This window comes from Balaenoptera musculus, chromosome Y, assembly GCF_009873245.2.
Source record: "Balaenoptera musculus isolate JJ_BM4_2016_0621 chromosome Y, mBalMus1.pri.v3, whole genome shotgun sequence".
In the NCBI taxonomy this organism is placed as follows: domain Eukaryota; kingdom Metazoa; phylum Chordata; class Mammalia; order Artiodactyla; family Balaenopteridae; genus Balaenoptera; species Balaenoptera musculus.
In genome coordinates this window covers 1,281,046-1,306,148 of record NC_045807.1, presented here as the reverse complement: position 1 = coordinate 1,306,148, position 25,103 = coordinate 1,281,046, and the positions used below count along the sequence as shown (strand labels likewise).

General features: G+C 37.5%; 1 protein-coding gene across 1 annotated transcript in view; it reads right to left on the bottom strand.

Moving 5' to 3' along the window:
• The window catches only part of LOC118889446 (protein WWC3-like), a 268,253-nt gene that overhangs the window by 193,271 nt on the left and 49,879 nt on the right, over positions 1-25,103 (bottom strand). Inside the window, exons 6-8 of the mRNA XM_036841197.1 lie at positions 22,433-22,562; positions 9,319-9,468; positions 4,136-4,209 (exon numbers count right to left, since the gene is read on the bottom strand). Coding sequence (XP_036697092.1) covers positions 4,136-4,209; positions 9,319-9,468; positions 22,433-22,562 — 354 coding nt within the window. The remainder of the gene's footprint in view (positions 1-4,135; positions 4,210-9,318; positions 9,469-22,432; positions 22,563-25,103) is intronic.

The following is a 25,103-nucleotide window of genomic DNA, read 5'->3' as shown; positions in this document are numbered from 1 at the left end:
CACAGAAAGAATTACACCACAACCGTCAAGTGGGATTTATCCTAGGTGTGCTAGTTCAACATTCAAAAATCAATTAATATAATCCATCACAGCAACCGATTGAAAAAGAAGATCATGTGACCATATCAAGAGATGCAGAACAAGCATCTGACAAAATCTAGCATTCATTTAGTATATATAAAAAACAAAACAAAAAAACCCCCCACTAAAATAGAAATAGAAACTTCCTCAATTTGATAAAGAACATCTACAAAAAAAAAAAAATACAACTCATACCATTCTTAATGGTGTGAAGCTCAAGCTTTCTCACTGAGATCAACTTCAAAACAACGGTGTACCCCATCACCAATCCTTTTCAACATCATATGGAAGTCCTAACTAATGGAATAAAATAAAAGGAGTACACTGTGCACAGATTGGAAAGAAAGACATAAAACAGTCATTGTTCACAGCTCACATAATCATCTATGAGGAAAACCCAAAAGAAGCTGATAACAAAAAAAATTTCACCTGGAACTCTTAAGCAATTAGTGCAAGATTGCAGGATATAAGCTTATACAAAAGTCAACTGCTTTCCTAAATACCATCAATAAACAAGTGGATCTGAAATTTAAAACACAATACCATTCACATGGCACCTCCAAAAATGAAATACTTAGTTATAAGTCTAACCAAACTTGTACAAGATCTATACAAAGGAAATTACAAAACTATGATGAACTGAAACAAAGAAGAACTAAATAAATGAAGAGACATTCCATGTTCATGGATAGGAAAGGTTCCAATACTGTCAAGATGTCACTTCTTCCCAGCTTGCTCTATAGATTCAAAACAATCCCAATCAAAATTCCAGCAACTTATATTTGTGGACATAAACAAATTGATTCTAAAGGGGCAACAGGCCCAGAACAGCCAACACACTACTGAAGGAAGAGAACAAAGCTGGAGAACTGACACTAGGAGACCTCAAGACTTAATATAAAGCAGTACAGTAATCAAGATAGTGTGGTACTGGCAAAAGCATAGGATAGCAAAGGCAAGTCTTTTCATCAAATGGTGCTGGAACAACTGGACATGCACATGCAAAAAAAAAAAAATATCATCTAGACATAGACTTCACACCCTTCACAAAATTTAACTCAAGACCTAAATATAAAAGGCAAAACTGTAAAACTCTTAGAAGATTACATAGGAGAAAACTAATAAGACCTTGGTTTGGAAATGTCATTTTAGATACAATACCAAAGGCATGATCCATGAAAGAAATAATGGGTAAGTTCAACTTCATTAAAATGAAAACTTCTGCTCGGTGAAAGACAATGTCAACAGATGTGAGACAACAAATCACAGACTGGGAGGGAACATTTGCAAAAGACACATCTGATACAGAACTGTTGTCCAAAATATAGAAAGAATACTTAAAACTCAACAATGAGGGAACAAACAACTCAATTAAACGGGCCAGAGACCTTAACGGACACCTCACTGAAGAAGATAAACAGACAGCAAAGCATATGAAAACAAGATGCTCTAAATCATATGTCACCAGGGAAATGAAAATTAAAACAACAGTGAGATTCCACCACACACCTATTAGAATAGCCAAAATGAGAACACGTACAGCACCAAATACTGGTGAGGATGTGGAGCAACAGGAACTCCCATTCACTGCTGGAAGGAATGCAAGATGCTACAGCCACTTTGGCAGTTTCTCACAAAACTAAACATACTCTTACCATGTGATCCAGCAGTCACACTCCTTCGTGTTTACCCAAAAGAGCTGAAATTTTATGTCCACACAAATCTGCACATGGATGTTTATAGCAGCTTTGTTTATAATAGACAAACCTTGGAAGCAATTTGTTTCCATCTCACTGCTTATTAATTTTGTCCTGCTTTTATTTATATTGTCTATGTATCAAGAAACACTTCCCTTTATGTTTTTACATTTTATCAATGGAAATATATGTTTATTCCATCAATAAAATTGTACATAGGATAAAAAAAAAAACTTGGAAGCAACCAAGATGTCCTACTTTAGTAGATGAACAGATAAATAAACTATGGTACATTTAAACAATGGGATATTATTCAGCCCTAAAAAGAAATGAGCCATCAAGACATGAAATACAGGAAGGAAACTTACACAGTATTATAAGTGAAAGAAGCCAATCTGAAAAGGCTACATACTGCATGATAATATGTATATGACTTTCTGGGAAACTATGGAGTTAGTAAAATCTCAGTGGTTTTCATAGGTTAGTGCTGAGGAAGGAATGAGTAGGCAGAGCACTGTGGATTTTTAGGGAAGTGAAAAGACTGTACTGAATACCATAATATTGGATACATGTCATTATACAGTTGTCCAAATGCACAGAATGTACAATACCATGAATGAACCCTAATGTACAGGAACTATGGACTTCAGGTGATTATGATGTGACAATGTAGGTTCATGAATTGTAACAAATGTACCTACCCTCTGGTACATCTCTGGAGATGTTTATAGTGAGGGAGGTTATTTGTGTAGACAGGTAAGAAGTACATGGGAACTCTCTATATTGTCCACTGAGTTTTGCTGTAAACCTGAAAATGCTCTAAAAAATAAAATATATGTAAAATATAAATATAAAATATACATAAGAAGGTGAAATGCAGTGTTCTTTCATGAATAATCTACCTAAATACTTACCTAAACATTTTAAAGGTTATTCACTGTAACCTTAAAGGTTACATCTCTAGAAAATAAGAAATCACTCACTGTGTTTGGTAAATGTTACAGCAAAACATGCAACAATTACTTGCTAAGCATAGCAATGACCTATTTTCTGAGTTTAGTACAGCCTGGCAAATTCCAGCCTACACTGTGCATTTTCAGAACAAACATGCAAAATGCCCAGAGGAATATTCACAAGAGGCAACATTCCTTCAAAAAATATGAGCAACCTAAAGAGAAGAAGTATATGATTAATAATGTGACCACTGTAGATAATCAATATGGATAATGAATTTTGAAATATTACATGTGGAAATTCTAAAATCCAACACTACTACATCATAATAAGCAAGAAAAAATTGGATATAAAACCACTTAGCAAACCGAAGACCTATGCCAGTTAATGCTTGTCCTTAGCAGGGAGTCATGAGAGCTGCTTTTGTTGATATTTTTACATTTTCTAAGAAGACAAGAAAAGTGAAATTCCAGACATACATAAATTATACACATTGATGAGAGCCAATTATTTAGCCAGAAAGTATCCTCCTTACACTAACTGGTATCCTGCTGTTTTGTCTTCAAGATAGTATTTCATTTTTGACGAAGGAAATTTCTTTTTGATATGCTTTATAGCTTTAAGAAGGACATATTTTAAACAACTGTGTTTTAAGATGTTACCAAAGGGTGAAAATAGATAAAGTCTCTAAGCATGTGAGAGCAATGCTAAAGCAGTGGGCCAATATTGAAAACAAGGGGCCCTAAGCATTTGAGGAGAAATATGACATGATAATTGTCTGTTTTGCACATGTTCTAAAATTAAGACTAGGAAAGATAAACAAACAGGCATAAATATAGTCAAATATTGAATTTCAGAAGCCAGACTATTTATTATTATTTACGTCAATATAAATAATTGCATTTAAATTCTTTCAAACAAAATGAAATGGAATATCTACTGCTATTACCTGTTACTGTACTACTTAAAATGTCTTTGAAAACAATTATGTGTGGCTTTTCCATTAATGGCTCAACATTAACCTATTGAGCCAAATAATAAATAAAAGGAAAAAAAATAGTTTAACTTAAGTTGGTCTGAGGGACTGATACTCAGTCTAAGAGGAGGGAAAAAGGGAGTTCTCAACTAGTCAGAAGGATTTAAAAAAGCTGAAAAATCTCCATTCTTAATGAATCAGATCTTTACAAGTGTTAGCAATATTTTGAATTTGACATTTTAAATGCACTTGACATTTTGTTACATGTATTCGGAAGCTAACCACAAATGAGAATCCATTATTTTGTATTACAGTAGACACTGCATTTTGGTAAAATTGTAGGTAGACACATACTGAACTGTGTTCAATTTCTCTCCAGGGAAAAAGAAGTAAGCAGAAGGCAAGATTTTTATAATGAGTTTCTTACCTCTTTCTGGCCTCCTCACATTGCCAATTAAGTCTGACCTGGTCTACAAGGTTTGTTTTATCATCAAAGGCAAACTTTGGGGAATAAAGAAAAACAATAAAAATTCATATTAAAATATTTTCAAAATTGTAAATTCATTTAAATTTCAGCAGCAGTTAAAAATACTCTTTTAGTTCTTCTGTAAATTTCAATTTTTCAAAGCACTGGAAGGAAATGTACCAAATAAAATTCTGTTGCAACCTCTGACCAGAGGGTTTTGGGAATCCGGGTTTAATATTATCTAAACAGTTGGACTTTTTTTCCTCAGTGGAAATATATTCATTTGTTATTATATTAAACAAAATTGAAGTTTTTTAAAGAAAGAAATAATTTATTAACAGTTGATACAAAGGTTTAAAATGTTATCCCATTTAGTACACTGTTCTCAAATATCCAGTTTCTCAATGAATGCGGAATGATGATGTCCTACTAAGAAATAATAAAATCTGAAGAAGACAGACTAGTATGTGTTTGGGATATAGGATAACTCTCTCCAATATGGTATGGTATATAAAAGAACAAAATGTAAAAAGAAGGAAATCAATGAATAAAAATGAGTGGGATTGGGCAATATTACTTTAAGAGCTAGAATATAAAATGTGGTGTTCTGGATCCAATCAGTAGTTGTTATTTAAATATTTTTCCTACCAATTACACTGAAGTGATCAACATGCTAGACAAAACAAAAAGACCTATACGAAACACAATTGTGGCTTACTTTTTTTCATTCCTGGAAATGTCATAAAAATGTATTTTCAATAAATCCTTCAGGGACTTCCCTGGTGGCGCACAGGTTAAGAACCCTCCTGCCAATGCAGGGGACACAGGTTCAATTCCTGGTCCAGGAAGATCCTACATGCCGTGGAGCAACTAAACCTGTGCACCGCAACTACTGAGCCTGTGCTCTAGAGTCTGCGAGCCACAACTACTGAGCCCGCATGCTGCAACTAATGAAGCCTGCGCACCTAGAGCCCGTGCTCCACAGCAAGAGAAGCCACCGCAATGAGAAGCCCACGCACCGCAACGAAGAGTAGCCCCCGCTCGCCCCAACTAGAGAAAGCCGGCACACAGGAACAAAGACCCAATGCATCCAACGATAAATAAAATAATATTTTAAAAAATCCTTCAAGGTGTAGATTTGACTTTACTAGATCATATATTATGACCACTAAGTCTTTTTCCTTTTAATAACTTCATGTCAACAAATATTTAAGAACATTCTACTTGAATGATTAGTAATTAATATGTTGATACACATTTTGACAAATTTCTATTGTGAATTTCTCTACACGTATATTGCCTTGGAAATATACTGGATGACAAGATGAAGAAGTGGCTTATGGTGCACTGAAAATTCTCCAATGAAATGAGTCACAATCATATATTTAAACAGTTCTCTCAGCTCTCCCTTTCCACAAACTCTGCTCAGTATACATATTTAGATATGAAGTTTGACATCTTCAGAAACTTTCCAGAGTGGAAATGCTCTACTTGTCTTTTCATCACCCTCTTTAACACTGAGCTGAGTGTTAAATCTTCAGTGAGATTAATACACTTCACTCCTTAAATCTCTTCTAAAAGTAATTTACAAACTTGTAGGCTTCACTCTTCTTTGAGACAAATAAAAATGTTTTAGTCAAAAACAAAGCAACCTACAGTTTAAAAATACCAAAATGGTTCCTGTCTCAGTTTCTATATAGTCCTATATCATGTACCGCAAATTCCAAATTCCAATGTTATGCTGATATTGCTTATAAGTCTCTGGTTACAAATCCCTATTCTTGAAAAACATGTCATATACCTAACACCTGCCCTCAAAACTGACTCATAATATTAACTAAAATAGATACACTTCTAAGTTGGCCCTCAACAATCTTCACTTTCTGTTATTCAGCCCATGTGTAATCACCTCTACTAGAAAGTAGGTTGGACCCAGTGACTTGATTCGATCCAATAGAACAGAGCAAAGGTAAAGAGAAGTCATTTCTGTGATTAGGTTACAATCGATTGTTACTCCCATCATGTTAGGTGACTTTCTCTATTGCCTTCTCAGCGTGCACATTTTGGTGAAACAAACTGCCATGCTGAAGAGTATAGGTGATTTACAATATTGTGTTAGTTTCAGGTGTACAGCAAAGTGAATCAGTTTTACATATACATATATCCACTCTTTTTAAAATTCTTTTCCCATGTAGGTCATTACAGACTGTTGAGTAGAGTTCCCTGTGCTATAGAGTAAGTCCTTATTAGCTATCAATTTCACACATAGTAGTGTCTATATGTCAATCCCCATCTCCCAATTTATCCCTCTTCCCCTTTCCCCCTGTCTAACCACAGTTTGTTTTCTACATCTGTGACTCTATTTCTGTTTTATATATAGGTTCATTTGCATCATTTTGTTTTAGATTCCACATATAAGCAATATCATATGATATTTGTCTTTCTCTGTCTGACTTACTTTACTTAGTATGATAATCTCTAGTTCCATCCATATTGCTGCAAATGGCATTATTTCATTCTTTTTTATGGCTGAGTAGTATTCCATTGTATACATGTACCACATCTTTATCCATTCCATGGTCAATGGACACTTAGCTTGCTTCCATGTCCTGGCTATTGTAAATAGTGCTGCAATGAACATTGGGGTGCATGTATCTTTTCGAATTATGGTTTTCTCCAGATATATGTCCAGGAGTTGGATAGCAGGATCATATGTAGCTCTATTTTTAGCTTTTTAAGGAAGCTCCATACTATTCTCCATAGTGGCTGCACCAATTTACATTTCCACCAACAGTGGACTTTATTGTTTGTAGACTTTTTGATAACGGCCATTCTGACTGCTGTGAGGTGATACCGCATTGTAATTCTGATTTGCATTTCTCCGATAATTAGTGACGTTGAGCATCTTTTCATGTGCCTTTTGGCCATCAGTATGTCTTATTTGGAGAAATGTCTACTTAGATCTTCCACCCATTTTTTTGATTGGGTTGTTTGTTTGTTTTTTTTGATATTCAGCTGCATGAGCTGTTTGTATATTTTGGAGATTTATCCCTTGTTGGTTGCTTTGCAAATATTTTTTCTCATCTGTCTTTCCCTAGTCTTTTCATTTTGTTTATGGTTTCCTTTGCTGGGCAGAAGCTTTTAAGTTTAATGAGGTCCCATTTGTTTATTTTTGGTTTTATTTTCATTACTCTAGGAGGTGGGTCAAAAAAGATCTTGCTGTGATTTATGTCAAAGACTGCTCTTCCTATGTTTTCCTCTAAGAGTTTTATAGTGTCTGGTCTTATTAATCCATTTTGAGTTTATTTTTGTGTATGATGTTAGAGAATGTTCTAATTTCATTATTTTACATGTAGCTGTCCAGTTTTCCCAGCACCCCTTATTGAAGAGACTGTCTTTTCTCTCTTGTATATTCTTGCTTGTTTGGTCACCTGATCTGAGACTGACTTTCTAATTGACCTGACACCTTGACTGCAGTTTTAAAACCCTACATAGCAAGAGCTAACTTATATCATATGTACTTATGACATTGGGCATAGCTTTTTGATATTTTTCTCTATAGTAACATGATGTAGTAGATAGTGCAGGAGTTTAATCATCAGAGATGTAATTTTGAATCCAGACTTGCCTCTCTCAGCTTTAAGACCTTAGGTAACCTGGCACTTTAGTCTCCTCATCATACTACATAACAGAGATGGGAACAACTGGTTGAAATGAGGTCAGACCTGGGAAGCTGCCTGCCCCCATACACTTCAGAGTCTCATGAATAAGAATAATTTGCCACTATTGTTATTATAACTCTGTAACAAGCTTCACACCAATAGTTTTAGGACATTCTATATAAATCATTACAAACGTCTTTGATCTTACCTGTTTCTCCTCATGCTAGTTAGAAATACCTATCTTCTAATTCTAAACTTCTGACAGGAAGCAATGACTAATTAAAGAAACTGAGTGAGTCAGACTTCTTTCCTTCTCTCAGTCACTCCAAAATCTTTAGAAAACAATATTATTTTTTGAGTTAACAGATTCTTCCCTGTGTGTTACAGTTAGAGACCATATTCTTTAAACCACATAATACATGTGGTTGAAAATGTACAAGTGTACTATTAAGAACAGTGAGGGGAAAACTGAAAATAGCCTGTTCCAGAAAATTCAAGAAATAGTCATTATTTACTACATTTCCAAAAGAGGAAATGTTTGCTGAGTTTTAAAATAGTAGCTAATTATTTTAAGACCTGAGTTTTATGTCAATCTATTTTCTTTATTCTCTCTTCATCTTTTGCTGTCTTCAGCTTTCCACTTACACATCTTTGTTTAATAAGTCCTAGGAAAAAGAAGCAGTCCAAGTGGCTTTCTATCTGGTAAAAAATTAACAGCAAATGTCACTCAATGACACTACAAAAGTACTGCTTTTAAATGTTCACAGTCCAGTTTCAAATACTGATTCCCAACCCTCGCTTAACTCAAGGATTCACACATTATCAAAAGTGCATTCTGAAATTCTACCAAGTCTCAAACAAAATTAATTTTAATTCAGGTAAATTTCCTAACCTTCTTTTAGAACAATGACAAACCATATCAAAGTAGAAGCCAAGAGTGCCTCAGCTACAAAGCCTTTAGTAACCCAGTGTTGTAAAGTCAATCCTCAGGCAACCAGGGGAAAAATCCATTCTGCCACCTATTTTTATAAGTACAGTTTTATAGGAGCATAGCCACACCAATTTGTTCATCTAGAACCTATGGCTCCTTGTGTACTAGATGGCAGAGCTGAATAGCTGACAGACACTGCATCCCTGCAAAGCCTAATACATTCACTGTCTGATCCTTTTACAGAAAAAGCTTGCCAATCTGTGCATTAGAAAGTCATGTTTTGTTGAAAAAGTGTTTAAACTCAACTCTGCAAAGGGTTCTGTTCTTTTAAAAAATCCAAGTCACAAGGACAAAGGTAGCTAACAATTTAACTGCATCCCATACCACTGAACCTTACAAGAGGGAATCAAACAATATGCTGTCTTTCAACCTAACTGCATAAAAGATTAAATATTTGTGAAAATGGAAAATTAAACAAAACTGCTGATGGTAACACAAAGGAAGCCCTTCTCTCTTAACACACTTGTTTCTTGCCCCTTAAGCAAGCATACCTCTCCAATGATATCCGTTTGAGATGCAGCATCACAGAACTGTTGAGGCAAATGAGAATCTACAAATGAGCCCGAATTCTGAGAAAAATCCTGTAGAGAGTCAGTAATAAAGGAGAAATTCTTGAAACCATTGGTAAGGTTCACCAGGCTCTGTAACAGAATAAGACAAACTATTTGAAGAGAGATGTACTGCTTCCCTTCTCTTTAAAGCAGTCATTTCACTCCAATTATAGGTCTCCAAATCTCACTAGGCAGTTGGCCCACCCCACTCTCCATTCTCATTAGATTTAAAAGAAAATCTTCTCACTACTTACACCTTTAATAATTTTTTTTGCAATTTAAACCAGTGATTGAGTGATTCTGATGGATTGTGACTAAAATGGCAAATACTAGTGGTACCATTTTAACTGGCTTTTATAATCTTTGTTTCCTAAAGAAAAACAGTAATGTTAGTAAGAAAAAAATGCTAACATCCCCTTGAGATCTTCATAGATAAACCACAGAGAATTTGAAAACAATTCCCATACTGTGCTCATATATGTTTTAGAGAGCTCAAATTCACCTAACACAATGCTTTCAAACTGAACCATTCTGTGGCATTTAATGCAATCACAATGTTGTACAACCACTGCTTCTTATCTAGTTCCCAGACATTTCCACCGGCCCAAGAGGAAACTTGTAACTCTTTGAACAGGCAGTTATCACTGTTTCCCTGTCCTTAAGCAAATGACAACCACTTTTTTTCCTCTAACAATTTACTTATTGTGAATATTTCATATAAAATAAATCATACAAAATCATACAACTTGTGTCTGGCTCCTTTCATTTATAATAACATTTCTGAGATTCAAACAAATAGCATGTCAACTACTTCATTCCTTTTTATGGCTGAATAATATTCCATTCTATATATAATGGAATATATATGCATTCATCGGCTGATAGGCACAAGCTATTTCTATCTTTTATCTACTGAAAAATAATGCTGCTATGAATATGTATGAACTCGTATGAACACCTGTTTTAAATTCTCTTACATATATATAAATTTGGCAGTGGAACTGCTGGATCATACAGTAAAAGTAAGTTGTACTTTCTGAAGTATTCTCAAACTGCTTTCCAGAATGGCTGCATGTTTTATAATCAACAGCAACACACATGAGGGTTCGATTTCTCCATATCCTCACCAACGCTTGTTATTTGCAGTTTTTAAATTATACCGTCTTATTCTGTGGGAAATATTATTTCACCATGGTTGGCTTTGCATTTCCTCAATGATTAATGATGCTGAGCATTTTTTCATATGCTTACTAGCCATTTGTCCATCTTCTTTCGAGAAATATCTGTTTAGGTTTTACCCCCTTTCAGTTGAATTGTTTGCCTTTCTTTTGTTAGGTTTAAGAGTATTTTTGTTCTTGTTCTGCATGCTAGATACTTAAAAAATAAATGATTTGCAAATATTTTCTCTAATTTTGTGGATACCTTTTAACTGCTGGCATCACTTAATGCATAACACTTTACTTGAACTTCAAAGTATCTGTTTTTTCTTTTATTCTCTGTGCTCTCTTGTGTTATATCCAAGAAAAGACTACCAAATCCAGTGCTCTGAAGATTTTCCTCTGTGTTTTCCTCAAAGAGTTTTGTAATCTTAGCTCCTGCATTTACATCCTTCATCAATTCTGAGTTAACCTTTTTATAGTGTAAGGTAAGGGTCCAGCTTCATTCCCCTGCATGTGAATATCCAGTTTTCCCCACACCATTTGTTGAACAGAGTGTCCTTTGCAGTAATAAATACCAGTCTTGACTCCCTTGTGGAAAATCAACTGACCATATATATGAGAGCTTATATATGGGCTCTGTATTCTACTCCATTGGTCCACATGTTTGTCCTTATGCCAGTAGCACACAGTTTTAGTTATTGTGGCTTTGTGCTAAGCTTTGAAATCAGGAAGTATGAGTCCTTTCACCTTGGTTTTTCTTTCTCAAAATGTTCTGGCTACTTAGGGGGTCCCTTGAAATTCCATATGAATTTGAGGACGGATTTACTACTTCTGAAAAAGAAAACACGACTGGGGCTTTGACAGGGATTGCACTGAAACTATCGATTACTATGGATAGTACAATCCTTTTAATAATATTAAGTTTTCAAATCCATGAGCATGGGATAACCTTTTTTTTTCCAACATCTTTATTGGAGTATAATTGCTTTACAATGGTGTGTTAGTTTCTGCTTTATAACAAAGTGAATCAGTTTTACACATACATATGTTCCCATATCTCTTCCCTCTTGTATCTCCCTCCCTCCCACCCTCCCCACACCACACCTCTAGGTGGTCACAAAGCACAGAGCTGATCTCCCTGTGCTATGCGGTTCCTTCCCACTAGCTATCTATTTTATGTTTGGTAGTGTATATATGTCCATGCCACTCTCTCTCTTTGTCACATCTTACCCTTGCCCTTCCCCAAATCTTCAAGTCCATTCTCTAGTAGGTCTGTGTCTTTATTCCCATCTTGCCCCTAGGTTCTTCATGACCTTTTTTCCCCCCTTAGATTCCATATATATGTGTTAGCATACTGTATTTGTTTTTCTCTTTCTGACTTACTTCACTCTGCATGACAGACTCTAACTCCATCCACCTCACTACAAATAACTCCATTTCGTTTCTTTTTATGGCTGAGTAATATTCCATTGTATATATGTGCCACATCTTCTTTATCCATTCATCCGATGATGGACACTTAGGTTGCTTCCATGTCCTGACTATTGTAAATAGAGCTGCAAAGAACATTGTGGTACATGACTCTTTTTGAATTAAGGTTTTCTCAGGGTATATGCCCAGTAGTGGGATTGCTGGGTCGTATGGTAGTTCTATTCTTAGTTTTTTAAGGAATTTCCATACTGTTCTCCATAGTGGCTGTATCAATTTACATTCCCACCAACAGTGGAAGAGTGTTCCCCTTTCTCTACACCCTCTCCAGCATTTATTGTTTCTAGATATTTTGATGATGGGCATTCTGACTGGTGTGAGATGATATCTCATTCTAGTTTTGATTTGCATTTCTCTAATGATTAATGATGTTGAGCATTCTTTCATGTGTTTGTGGGCAATATGTATACCTTCTTTGGAGAAATGTCTATTTAGGTCCTCTGCCCATTTTTGGATTGCGTTGTTTGTTTTTCTGTTATTGAGCCACATGAGCTGCTTGTAAATTTTGGAGATTAATCCTTTGTCAGTTGCTTCATTTGAAAATATTTTCTCCCATTCTGAGGGTTGTCTTTTGGTCTTTTTTATGGTTTCCTTTGTTGTGAAAAAGCTTTTAAGTTTCATTAGGTCCCATTTGTTTATTTTTGTTTTTATTTCCATTTCTCTAGGAGCTGGATCAAAAAGGATCTTGCTGTGATTTATGTCATAGGGTGTTCTGCCTATGTTTTCCTCTAAGAGTTTGATAGTGTCTGGCCTTACATTTAGGTCTTTAATCCATTTTGAGTTTATTTTTGAGTATGGTGTTAGGGAGTGTTCTCATTTCATACTTTTACATGTACCTGTCCAGTTTTCCCAGCACCACTTATTGAAGAGGCTGTCTTTTCTCCACTGTATATGCTTGCCTCCTTTATCAAAGATAAGGTGACCATATGTGCGTGGGTTTATCTCTGGGCTTTCTATCCTGTTCCATGGATCTACATCTCTGTTTTGGTGCCAGTACCAAACTCTCTTGATTACTGTAGCTTTGTAGTATAGTCTGAAGTCAGGGAGCCTGATTCCTCCAGCTCCATTTTTCGTTCTCAAGGTTGCTTTGGATATTCGGGGTCTTTTCTGTTTCCATACAAATTGTGAAATTTTTTGTTCTAGTTCTGTGAAAAATGCCCTTGGTAGTTTGATAGGGATTGCATTGAATCTGTAGATTGCTTTGGGCAGTGGAGTCATTTTCACAATGTTGATTCTTCCAATCCAAGAACACGGTATATCTCTCCATCTGTTGGTATCATTTTTAATTTATTTCATCAGTGTCTTATAATTTTCTGCATACAGATCTTTTGTCTCCTTAGCTAGGTTTATTCCTAGATATTTTATTCTTTTTGTTGCAATGGTAAACGGGAGTATTTTCTTAAATTTCACCTTCAGATTATTCATCATCAGTGTATAGGAATGTAAGAGATTTCTGTGCATTAATTTTAGCTCTAGTAGTTTTCCAGTAGCATCTTTAGGATTCTCTATGTATAGTATCATGTCATCTGCTAACAGTGACTGCTTTACTTCTTCTTTTCCGATTTGGATTCCTTTTATTTCTTTTTCTTCTCTGATTGCTGTGGCTAACACTTCCAAAACTATGTTGAATAATAGTGGTGAGAGTGGGCAACCTTGTCTTGTTCCTGATGTTAGGGGAAATGGTTTCAGTTTTTCATCCTTGAGGACAATGTTGGCTGTGGGTTTGTCATATATGGCCTTTATTATGTTGAGGAAAGTTCCCTCTATGCCTACTTTCTGCAGGGTTTTTATCATAAATGGGTGTTGAATTTTGTCGAAAGCTTTCTCTGCATCTATTGAGATGATCATATGGTTTTTCTCCTTCAATTTATTAATATGGTGTATCACGTTGATTGATTTGTGTATATTGAAGAATCCTTGCATTCCTGGAATAAACCCCACTGGATCATGGTGTATGATCCTTTTAATGTGCTGTTGGATTCTGTTTGCCAGTATTTTGTTGAGGATTTTTGCATCTATGTTCATCAGTGATACTGACCTGTAGTTTTATTTCTTTGTGACATCTTTGTCTGGTTTTGGTATCAGGGTGATGGTGGCCTTGTAGAATGAGTTGGGGAGTGTTCCTCCCTCTGCAATATTTTGGAAGAGTTTGAGAAGGATAGGTGTTAGCTCTTCTCTAAATGTTTGATAGAATTCGCCTGTGAAGCCACATGGTCCTCGGCTTTTGTTTGTTGGAAGATTTTAAATCACAGTTTCAATTTCAGTGCTTGTGATTGCTCTGTCCATATTTTCTATTTCTTCCTGGTTCAGTCTCGGCAGGTTGTGCATTTCTAAGAATTTGTCCATTTCTTCCAGGTTGTCCCTTTTATTGGCATAGAGTTTCTTGTAGTAATCTCTCATGATCGTTCGTATTTCTGCAGTGTCAGTTGTTACTTCTCCTTTTTCATTTCTAATTCTATTGATTTGAGTCTTCTGCCTTTTTTTCTTGATGAGTCTGGCTAATGGTTTATCAATTTTGTTTCTCTCCTCAAAGAACCAGCTTTTAGTTTTATTGATCTTTGCTATTGTTTCCTTCATTTCTTTTTCATTTATTTCTGGTGTGATCTTTATGATTTCTTTTCTTCTGCTAACTTTGGGTTTTTTTGTTCTTCTTTCTCTAATTGCTTTAGGTGCAAGGTTAGGTTGTTTATTCGAGATGTTTCCTGTTTCTTGAGGTAGGCTTGTATTGCTATAAACTTCCCTCTTAGAACTGCTTTTGCTGCATCCCATAGGTTTTGGGTTGTCGGGTCTCCATTGTCATTTGTTTCTAGGTATTTTTTCATTTCCCCTTTGATTTCTTCAGTGAACACTTCGTTATTAAGTAGTGTATTGTGTAGCCTCAGTGTTTTTGTATTTTTTACAGATCTTTTCTTGTAATTGATATCTAGTCTCATAGTGTTGTTGTCGCAAAAGATATTTGATACGATTTCAACTTTCTTAAATTTACCAAGGCTTGATTTGTGACCCAAGATATGCTCTATCTTGGAGAATGTTCCATGAGCACTTGAGAAAAATGTGTATTCTGTTGTTTTTGGGTGGAATGTCCTATAAATATCAATTAAGTCCATCTTGTTTAATGTATCATTTAATGCTTGTGTTTCCGTATGTATTTGCATTTTGGATGATCTGTCCATTGCTGAAAGTGGAGTGTTAAAGTACCCTACTATGATTGTGTTACTGTCAATTTCCCCTTTTATGTCTGTTAGTATTTGCCTTATGTATTGAGGTGCTCCTATGTTGGGTGCATAAGTATTTACTATTGTTATACCTTCTTCTTGGATCGATCCCTTGATCATTATGTACTGTCCTTCTTTGTCTTTTGTAATAGTCTTTATATTAAAGTCTATTTTGTCTGATATGAGAATTGCTACTCCAGCTTTCTTTTGATTTCCATTTGCATGGAATATCTTTTTCATCCCCTCACTTTCAGTCTGTATGTGACCCTAGGTCTGAAGTGGGTCTCTTGTAGACAGCATATATACAGGTCTTGTTTTCGTATCCATTCAGCCAGTCTGTGTCCTTTGGTGGGAGCATTGAATCCATTTACATTTAAGGTAATTATCAATATATATGTTTCTATTCCCATTTTCTTAAATGTTTTGGGTTTGTTATTGTAGGTGTTTTCCTTCTCTTGTGTTCCTTGCCTAGGGAAGTTCCTTTAGCCTTTGTTGTAAAGCTGGTTTGGTGGTGCTGAACTCTCTCAGCTTTTGCTTGTCTGTAAACGTTTTTAATTTCTCCATCAAATCTGAATGAGATCCTTGCTGGCTAGAGTAATCTTGGTTGTAGGTTTTTCTCCTTCATCACTTTAAGTATATCCTGCCACTCCCTTCTGGCTTGCAGAGTTTCTGCTGAAAGATCAGCTGTTAACCTTATGGGGATTCCCTTGTGTGTTATTCGTTGTTTTTCCCTTGCTGCTTTTAATATGTTTTCTTTATATTTAATTTTGTTAGTTTGATTAATATGTGTCTTGGCATGTTTCTCCTTGGATTTATCCTGTATGGGACACTCTGTGCTTCCAGGACTTGATTACTATTTCCTTTCCCATATTAGGGAATTTTTCAACTATAATCTCTTCAAATATTTTCTCAGTGCCTTTCTTTTTCTCTTCTTCTTCTGGGACCCCTATAATTCGAATGTTGGTGCGTTTAATGTTGTCCCAGAGGTCTCTGAGACTGTCCTCAGTTCTTTTCATTCTTTTTTCTTGATTCTGTTCTGCAGTAGTTATTTCCACTATTTTATCTTCCAGGTCACTTATCCGTTCTTCTGCTTCCATTATTCTGCTATTGATCCCTTCTAGAATAGTTTTAATTTCATTTATTGTGTGTTTCATCATTGCTTGGTTCTTCTTTAGTTCTTCTACGTCCTTGTTAAAAGTTTCTTGCATTTTGTCTATTCTATTTCCAAGATTTTGGATCATCTTTACTATCATTATTCTGAATTCTTTTTCAGGTAGACTGCCTATATCCTCTTCATTTGTTAGGTCTGGTGTGTTTTTACCTTGCTCCTTCAACTGCTGTGTGTTTTTCTGTCTTCTCATTTTGCTTATCTTACTGTGTTTGGGGTCTGCTTTTCTCAGGCTGCCGGTTCGTAGTTCCCGTTGTTTTTGGTGTCTGTCCCCAGTGGCTAAGGTTGGTTCAGTGGGTTGTGTAGGCTTCCTGGTAGAGGGGACTACTGCCTGTGTTCTGGTGGATGAGGTTGGATCTTGTCTTTCTGGTGGGCAGGTCCACGTCTGGTGGTGTATTTTGGGGTGTCTGTGGCCTTATTATGATTTTAGGCAGCCTCTCTGCTAATGCATGGGGCTGTGTTCCTGTCTTGCTAGTTGTTTGGCATAGGGTGTCCAGCACTGTAGCTTGCTGGTCATTGAGTGAAGCTGGGTCTTGGTGTTGAGATGGAGATCTCTGAGAGATTTTTGTCGTTTGGTATTATGTGGAGCTGGGATGTCTCTTGTGGACCAGTGTCCTGAAGTTGGCTATCCCACCTCAGAGGCACAGCCCTGATGCCTGGCTGGAGCACCAAGAGCCTTTCATCCACATGTTCAGAATAAAAGGGAGAAAAAATAGAAAGAAAGAAAGAAAGAAGATAAAATAAAATAAAGCTATTATAATAAAAAATAAGATAAAAATTTTTAAGAAAAAAAATTTTTTTGATTTTTTAAAATAAATTTGTTACTTTTTTAAAATAAAAAATAAGAATAAAACTATTAAGAAAAAATTTATTAAGGAAAAAAAATTTTTTTAATTTTTTAAAATAAAAAATAAGAAAAAAATTATTAAGAAAATATTTATTAAGAAAAAAAATTTTTTAATTTTTAAAATAAAAAATTAGGGCTTCCCTGTGGTGCAGTGGTTGAGAATCTGCCTGCCAATGCAGGGGACACGGGTTCGAGCCCTGGTCTGGGAAGATCCCACGTGCCGCGGAGCAGCTGGACCCGTGAGCCACAATTACTGAGCCTGCGTGTCTGGAGCCTGTGCTCTGCAACAAGAGAGGCCACGATAGTGAGAGGCCCGTGCACCACAATGAAGAGTGGCCCCCTCTTGCCACAACTAGAGAAAGCCCTCACACAGAAATGAAGACCCAACACAGCCATAAATAAATAAGTAAACAAATACTTAAAAAATAAAAATAAAAAATAAAAAATTATTAAGAAAAAATTTATTAAGAAAATTTTTTTTCTTTTTTAAAATAAAAAATAAGAAAACATTTATTAAGAAAAAATTTATTTAGAAAAAAATTTTGTTAAGTACAGAAAAAAACAAAAACAAAAATGGACGGACCGAACCCTAGGACAAATGGTGAAAGCAAAGCTATACAGACAAAATCTTCCACAAAAGCATACACATATACACTCACAAAAAGAGGAAAAGGGGAAAAAATATTATATTCTGCTCCCAAAGTCCACGTTCTCAATTTGGGATGATTCATTGTCTATTCAGGTATTCAACAGATGCAGGCACAGCAAGTTTTTTGTGGAGCTTTAATCCGCTGCTTCTGAGGCTGCTGGGAGAGATTTCCCTTTCTCTTCTTTGTTCGTACAGTTCCCGGGGTTCAGCTTTGGATTTGGCCCCGCCTCTGCATGTAGGTCGCCTGAGGGCGTCTGTTCTTCGCTCAGACAGGACGGGGTTAAAGGAGCAGCTGCTTCGGGGGCTCTGGCTCACTCAGGCGAGGGGGCGAGGGGTACGGATGCAGGGTGAGCCTGAGGCAGCAGAGGCCGGCATGACGTTGCAGCAGCCTGAGGCTTGCCGTGCAGTCTCCCGGGGAAGTTGTCCCCGGATCACGGGAGCCTGGCAGTGGCGGCTGCACAGGCTGCTAGGAGGGGGGGTGTGGATAGTGACTTGTGGTTACACACAGGCTTTTTGGTGGCAGCGGCAGAAGCCTTAGCATCTCATGCCCGTCTCTGGGCCCCGCGCTGACAGCCACGGCTCGCACCTGTCTCTGGAGCTCGTTTAGGCGGTGCTCTGAATCCCCTCTCCTCACGCAGCAGGAAGCGAAGAGGGAAGAAAAAGTCTCTTGCCTCTTCGGCAGCTGCAGACTTTTTCCCGGACTCCCTCCCGGCTCGCCGTGGTGCACTAGCCCCTTAAGGCTGTGTTCACGCCGCCAACCCCAGTCCTCTCCCTGGGATCCGACCGAAGCCCGAGCCTCAGCTCCCAGCCCCCACCCGCCCCAGCGGGTGAACAGACAACCTCTAGGGCTGGTGAGTGCTGCTTGGCACCAATCCTCTGTGCGGGAATCTCTCCGCTTTGCCCTCCGCACCTCTGTGGCTGCACTCTCCTCCGTGGCTCCGAAGCTTCCCCCCTCCACCACCCGCAGTCTCCGCCCGTGAAGGGGCTCCTAGTGTGTGGACACCTTTCCTCCTTCACAGCTCCCTCCCACTGGTGCAGGTCCCGTCCCTCTTCTTTTGTCTCTGTTATTTCTTTTTTCTTTTGCCCTACCCAGGTACGTGGGGAGTCTCTTGCCTTTTGGGAGGTCTGACGTCTTCTGCCAGCGTTCAGTGGGTGTTCTATAGGAGCAGTTCCACGTGTAGATGTATTTCTGATGTATCTGTGGGAAGGAAGGTGTTCTCCGCGTCTTACTCTTCCGCCATCTTGCCCCGAACCCCCATAACCTTCTTTTATTTATGTTTTCTTTACCGATTGCTCATTGTTAGCATACAGCATTTTTCTTTGTCAGTATTCTCATTTCGTTCACATTGTTTTCTAGACTTACAGTAGTATTTTGTCCACATGTTTTATTAGGCTTTTTGATGATACCTTACCCCTGTGTTTTAAAGTCTTTTATATCTTTAAAAGTAGAATATGTTTGATATCTGGGATTCTTACAGGTAGTTTCTGTCAATTAATTTCCTCCCTAGAATGAACCATGTTTTCCTGTTTTTTTGTATGCCATGTGATTTTCTGTTGAAAACTGAACATTTAACTTTTATAACGTGGTAATTCTAAAAATCAAGATCTCCCTCTTCCCCATGGTACTTCTTTTTTTTTTTTTTTTTTTGGGAAGTTACAATAGTCCCTTTTTTTTTTTTTACAAACTATATTTCCAAAGACTATTCCTAATTACGTGTGATCACTGAAGTCTGGTTCCTTTATCTAATGTTTAACTAATGTTTGATAGTGACTTCCTTGAATGCCAGGAGCTGCAAAAACAACACTAAACCACCTCTCTATCTTTGCAGACTGGCTCTGTTCTCAGGTATTCCTCTACCATTTAGCTATACTTAGCTTATACTCTGAACCTAAGAGAGCAGCACAAGCTCTAAAGGTCTTCTGAGGACTTTTCTGAGTATGTCTTTTACCTCTGCATACCCATAGCTTTCTAAATTCCTCCTCATATATAACTGCTTTAGATGTCCTAGTTTACCAGAGTCTCATCCCAACTTCTCCTCAGGGCCTTAAATAGTCTACTGTATGACTCCACTCATAAGCTCTCAACCAAGGTAACTCCATGTTTACAGTCAGCCTGGTAACTTTTAGAGCAGTGACTGATGTTTTTCTCATGCAGGTTCCAAGTTATACAAAATGAACACCTCGCGTCAGATTTTAAGGTAACCCCAAAATAGGTTTGAACAGGTATACACATTAATTTCTATATAAGGTCTGCTGTGTCCCTCCAGTTCAAGGCAGGGAGCTAGATCACCATTTCCTCAAGACCAAGATAGTGCTGCATTGGGAATGGAATGGGGCAAGGACAAGGGATGGGGCATCAGGCAAAAATGCCATGAAATTTCGCACCGTTTTGAACATCGATTTTTCTTGATTGTAAATTTGTGTGGTTCCTATAAGCCTCTGTCTGTTTTTCAGAATGCCCACAAAGTTGGATCAGTCAGTTTTTCATTCTTTTTATTTCTTTTTTTTTTCTTTTTCCAAGGGCTTGGGACTTCTGAATCTTCCACGTCACCTCCATTATGTGTTTCTACAACTTGATATTTTCCACCGTAATTGTACACGGTTAAAATTAATATACATGCTAGTTTGTCAAAAACCACAGAAATTTTGGCAACCAGAACCTCTTAGTGTAAAAATTAAACAGATTTCAAATTTTCTACACTGATTTTACATTTCTGAACATATTCCTCTTCCACAGTTTTTACTACAAACTCAAGAACCAGAATACCTGGGTGCAATATAACTTGTATACGTGGTTGTAAACAAAAGTTTCTTAGAACGGATCAGTTTTTAGTATAAGAGAGCTAAAATAATTTATGTGATTTTAAAATAACTTATTTGATTTTAGTGCAATATAACTTGTATACGTGGTTGTAAACAAAAGTTTCTTAGAAGGGGTCAGTTTTTAGTATAAGAAAGCTAAAATAACTTATTTGATTTTAGTGAAAGAGGGTGTTGCTCTTGCCTCTTCCTGGAGGTTCCCATAGATTGTGAGGCTATGGACATCTCAGAGAAAATTCTGAGGCCTGAAACTCCTTCCATAAACTCTCTGTCCTTTCTCAAGCAAGGCAAGTTGATGATTTATCCACTGCTATGCACTGTAGCCTCAGAGGGGCCAGAGCAGGAAACCCAGCTTTGACCTCTATATATACACTATCAAATACCACTTCGTTCACTCTGAGGTTTTGGTTAGCATTAGATGGGTAATGCATGCAGAGCATCTCGTCCAATTCTGCACACACAGAAGGTTCACTAATGGTAGCTAGTCTTGTTACCATTGTTCAGAGCAAAACTAAGAATACATCATTTACCTACCATGACCTGGAAAGTCATTTACAAATACAGATTTGTGGGCCCCAAGTACAATCATTCTAATTCACTAGAATAGATTAGGGCCTAACAATGTGCATTTTAACCACCATTTAGGAAACTCTACTTAATTCACTACAGCCTTGACTTTAGGAAGCACTGGTATACATTAAAGTTATATATGCACCTGTCTTATTTTGCCTCTATGTTTGATCTTTACTTTATATATCCCTGTATGTCTTATATTGTGCAGAATCTATATAAATGTGTATAAGGTAGTACATGCCCACGTATCGGATTGAGTAAATGAAGAAAAACTGAAAGGAAATTAAAAACTATAAAAAGAGACCATAGGGATCTCCCTGGTGGTCCAGTGGTTAAGACTCCGCCCTTCCACTGCAGGATACACAGGTTCAATCCCTGGTCAGGGAACTAATATTCCACAAGCCACGTGGTACAGCCCGGAAAAAAAAGAAGTAAAAACGAGAGACCATAAAAGGAAAAATTGAATGCATTACAGCATCAAGCAAAAAGACCATCATATATCCACTTGCAAAAGCACACCTTTTTCTAAAAATAACAGAAGCTACAGGAGGTAAGGGGCCAAAAAGATAGTAATAACAATAAAGCAAGGTAAAACTAACAAGATCTCAGATATATAATTTTTAAACATCCACATTATGGAATACTGTGCAGCTATAACTAAAGAATAAAGAGCTATTTGTGTATATATTTGCAAAAGTACAGGATAATATTATGTGAGTAAGACAGCAAGAACAAACTGTATGTACATAATTAGCTTTTGTGTGAAGGCTATTTTTGTGTTTTTATAAACACTAGAAGAGTAGACAAGAAACCATTAAAAGCAGTTATGGGCTATGAAGGAACATGGTGATTCCAAGACCTCTTATTAGTATACCTTTTTAATTGTTTTGATTATTGAACAACATGAACATTCCCAATTTTAAAAATCCTTTTAAACACATATAAATTATATACACATAACAAGTAATAAACCTATTAAAATGCATGTGTGTATAGATACACAGACATATATAGATGAGAAAGGGAGGATACATATGTATGTATATGAATATATAGAGAGGAAAGAAAGACAGACAAGCAGGCAGGCAGACGGATGGACGAATGTGGGTTCTGAAGAGCACCAGGGCCTCTTACTTGCATCAGGTCCCGCCTTTCCTTCTCGCCTGTACAAATGGTTTTTTTGATGGTCCTGAGCTCGCTCATTATAGCCTGTGCCTCATCCAGTTTGTAGCTGGTGTGAGCACTTGACATCTTTCGATCAATTCTGGTTCAAAAAGAAATATAAGAGTCATTCTATGCGAGATTATAACATTCCATTAAATAATAATAACAGTAACCCCAAATGTTACACACACCAAAGAAAAGACAGCAAGAAAAAAAAAAACCCCGTCTTTCTTTCTGGTACCTAAAAACAAATAAACATAAGTGAGATCTGTGTGCAGGGAGAATATATGGGGTAAAGCTAAAAACAGTAAATTATCAGTAACAGTGCTTTGTGCAAAGTTGAAAAATTCTACATTTCCTCTACATATCTCTTTTATTTCATTCTGGTTCCAGTTTATTACTCTTTCCTAGCCATCTCCTCAATTCTTTCCTTCAATTCAAATACATATACAAGGAACTTTTTCTCCTCCTTCCTTTCTTTTCTTTCTTCTTTCCTTATATCTACCCACCCACAAATCACAAACTAATATACTTCCTTCCTATTTCCTTTCATTTCTTCTTGTTCCTTCCTCCTTCCCTCCCTCCCATCCATCCATCTATTCATACATTCTTCCAGCCAATCCCTGTGTGCAGCAAGGGTGGTAGAAGCAGAGCACTGAACAAGACAAGGCTTTGCTCCACCCTTTAAAGAGGACGCAGTTTTCTGTAGCCAGAGAGAGAACGAAGTCCTTCTCTGGAAAGTCACCAGCTTGCATTTCAGGCTCCAGATCCACGATGACACAGATTCTAGCTCTAAACTGTTTCCCCCATGTTACCCAAAATTCCAGATCCTTATCGGCCAGCCCAGACTCCCTCTGTTCCACTCACAAGAGCATCCTGGCATGCTGGTGAGTACAAGTGACACTCCAGCTCTACAGTGGGACCCTGGGCAAGACACTTCACCTCTTTAAACCTGTTCCCTCATGCCTCAAAGGAAGACACTAAAAATGTCCCTCACATTTAATGAGAAATGTAAGGAAAGGGCTTATCTGGTGTATAATGTCTGCGCTGATTATTGTTATCAGGATAATGCTCAGTCTACTTATTCATGGGAGAAAAAGTTAAAAATTCACCAACTCCGGTACTTTACTATCATTAACAAATTCCTGGCCACAAATGTCACAACTCACAGCAAAACTCAGCACCAGAGCTGATCTGAGCTATCATCACCATTGGGATGAGAGAACAAGCAGGAAATCATTCTCTCCCTTTGGAATAGGGCTTCAGGGCTCAACAGCACTGCTATGATTGCCATCTGCAACAAATAAAATATTTATGAAAACTGGTCCGTGCACCTAGAGCCCGTGCTCCCCAACAGGAGAAGCCACCACAATGAGAAGCCAGTGCACCACAATGAAGAGTAGCTACCCCCCACCCCCCACTCACCACAACTAGAGAAAGCCTGCACACAGCAACGAAGACCCAACACAGCCAAAATAACAAAAAAAAAAAAAAAAAAAAGAAGAAGAAAATCCCACACAGTTTTCCATTGTAGGCACTCTATGGAGAACCCAGAGTCTCTAACACAAGGCAGAAATAAAAGACCATCATTCTCACAGGACTGCATCTACCAAGGATGTGGCCCAACTTTTCTTTATGAAAAAATGAAAATTATTTACATGATAATGTATTCTTTCATTCATTCTGTGATAAGGATGTATATCATACATTTATGTATATGTTTACATTTTAATTTCATCACTCAAATGAAACCTGTAGACTTTCAAACAAAAACCCAAGGCCAGAAAAGTGTGATTTCTCTGTAAGTGTCAATGCCACTGCTAACCAGGTCTACTGGCTCCTCCAGAATGAGAAATACAGCAAATGAATTGTCATTTGACACTGACACCCATATAGAGAAATGAAATTCTACTGCATTGAACAAAGTGTTTTCAATTGCTTGAAAGTCAATAGAGTCAAATATGAAAATCAAATAGTCATAGACACACACCCACTGTTAAGCCCACAACTAAGACTCTAACCACATCAGCTCCAGCTTTGTACTTAGGTGTTGTGACGTCATTATATCTTTTAGCAGCTACGGAGTCTAAGTGCAGCCAACAGTAAAGCCAGGCACTGCGCCAGCTGCCTGTCAAGGCACCAGCATCTAAAATGGTAACGGCCGCCACCTGGAGGAAAACAGGCCCTGATTCCCATCAGGGAGAGGGGATCAGCAACCCTGTAATGCAGGGGTTCCTAACAGGCCAGTATTGGTCCACAGCCTGTTAGGAACCAGGCCGCACAGCAGGAGGTGTGTGGTGGGAGAGTGAGCAAAGCTTCATCTGCCACTCCATGTCACTCACATTACAACCTGAACCATCACCCCACCGTCACTGGCATTAGCATCTGAACAATACGCCCCATTGCTCACATTACTGCCTGAACCATCCTCCCCCAACCCCCCGCCCATGGAAAAATTGTCTTCCACGAAACCCGTCCCTAGTGCCAAAAAGGATTGGGACCACTGCTGTAATGCCTCTCATTGGCAGACACCACAAAGCTCCTCGGAGAACAAAAGTTCAACTTCAAGGCCACGGAAGTGGGCCCTGAGCTTAGCTCCACCCAAGTGGCTCAAAAAGGAATGAAGATTGACCGAGAGCAG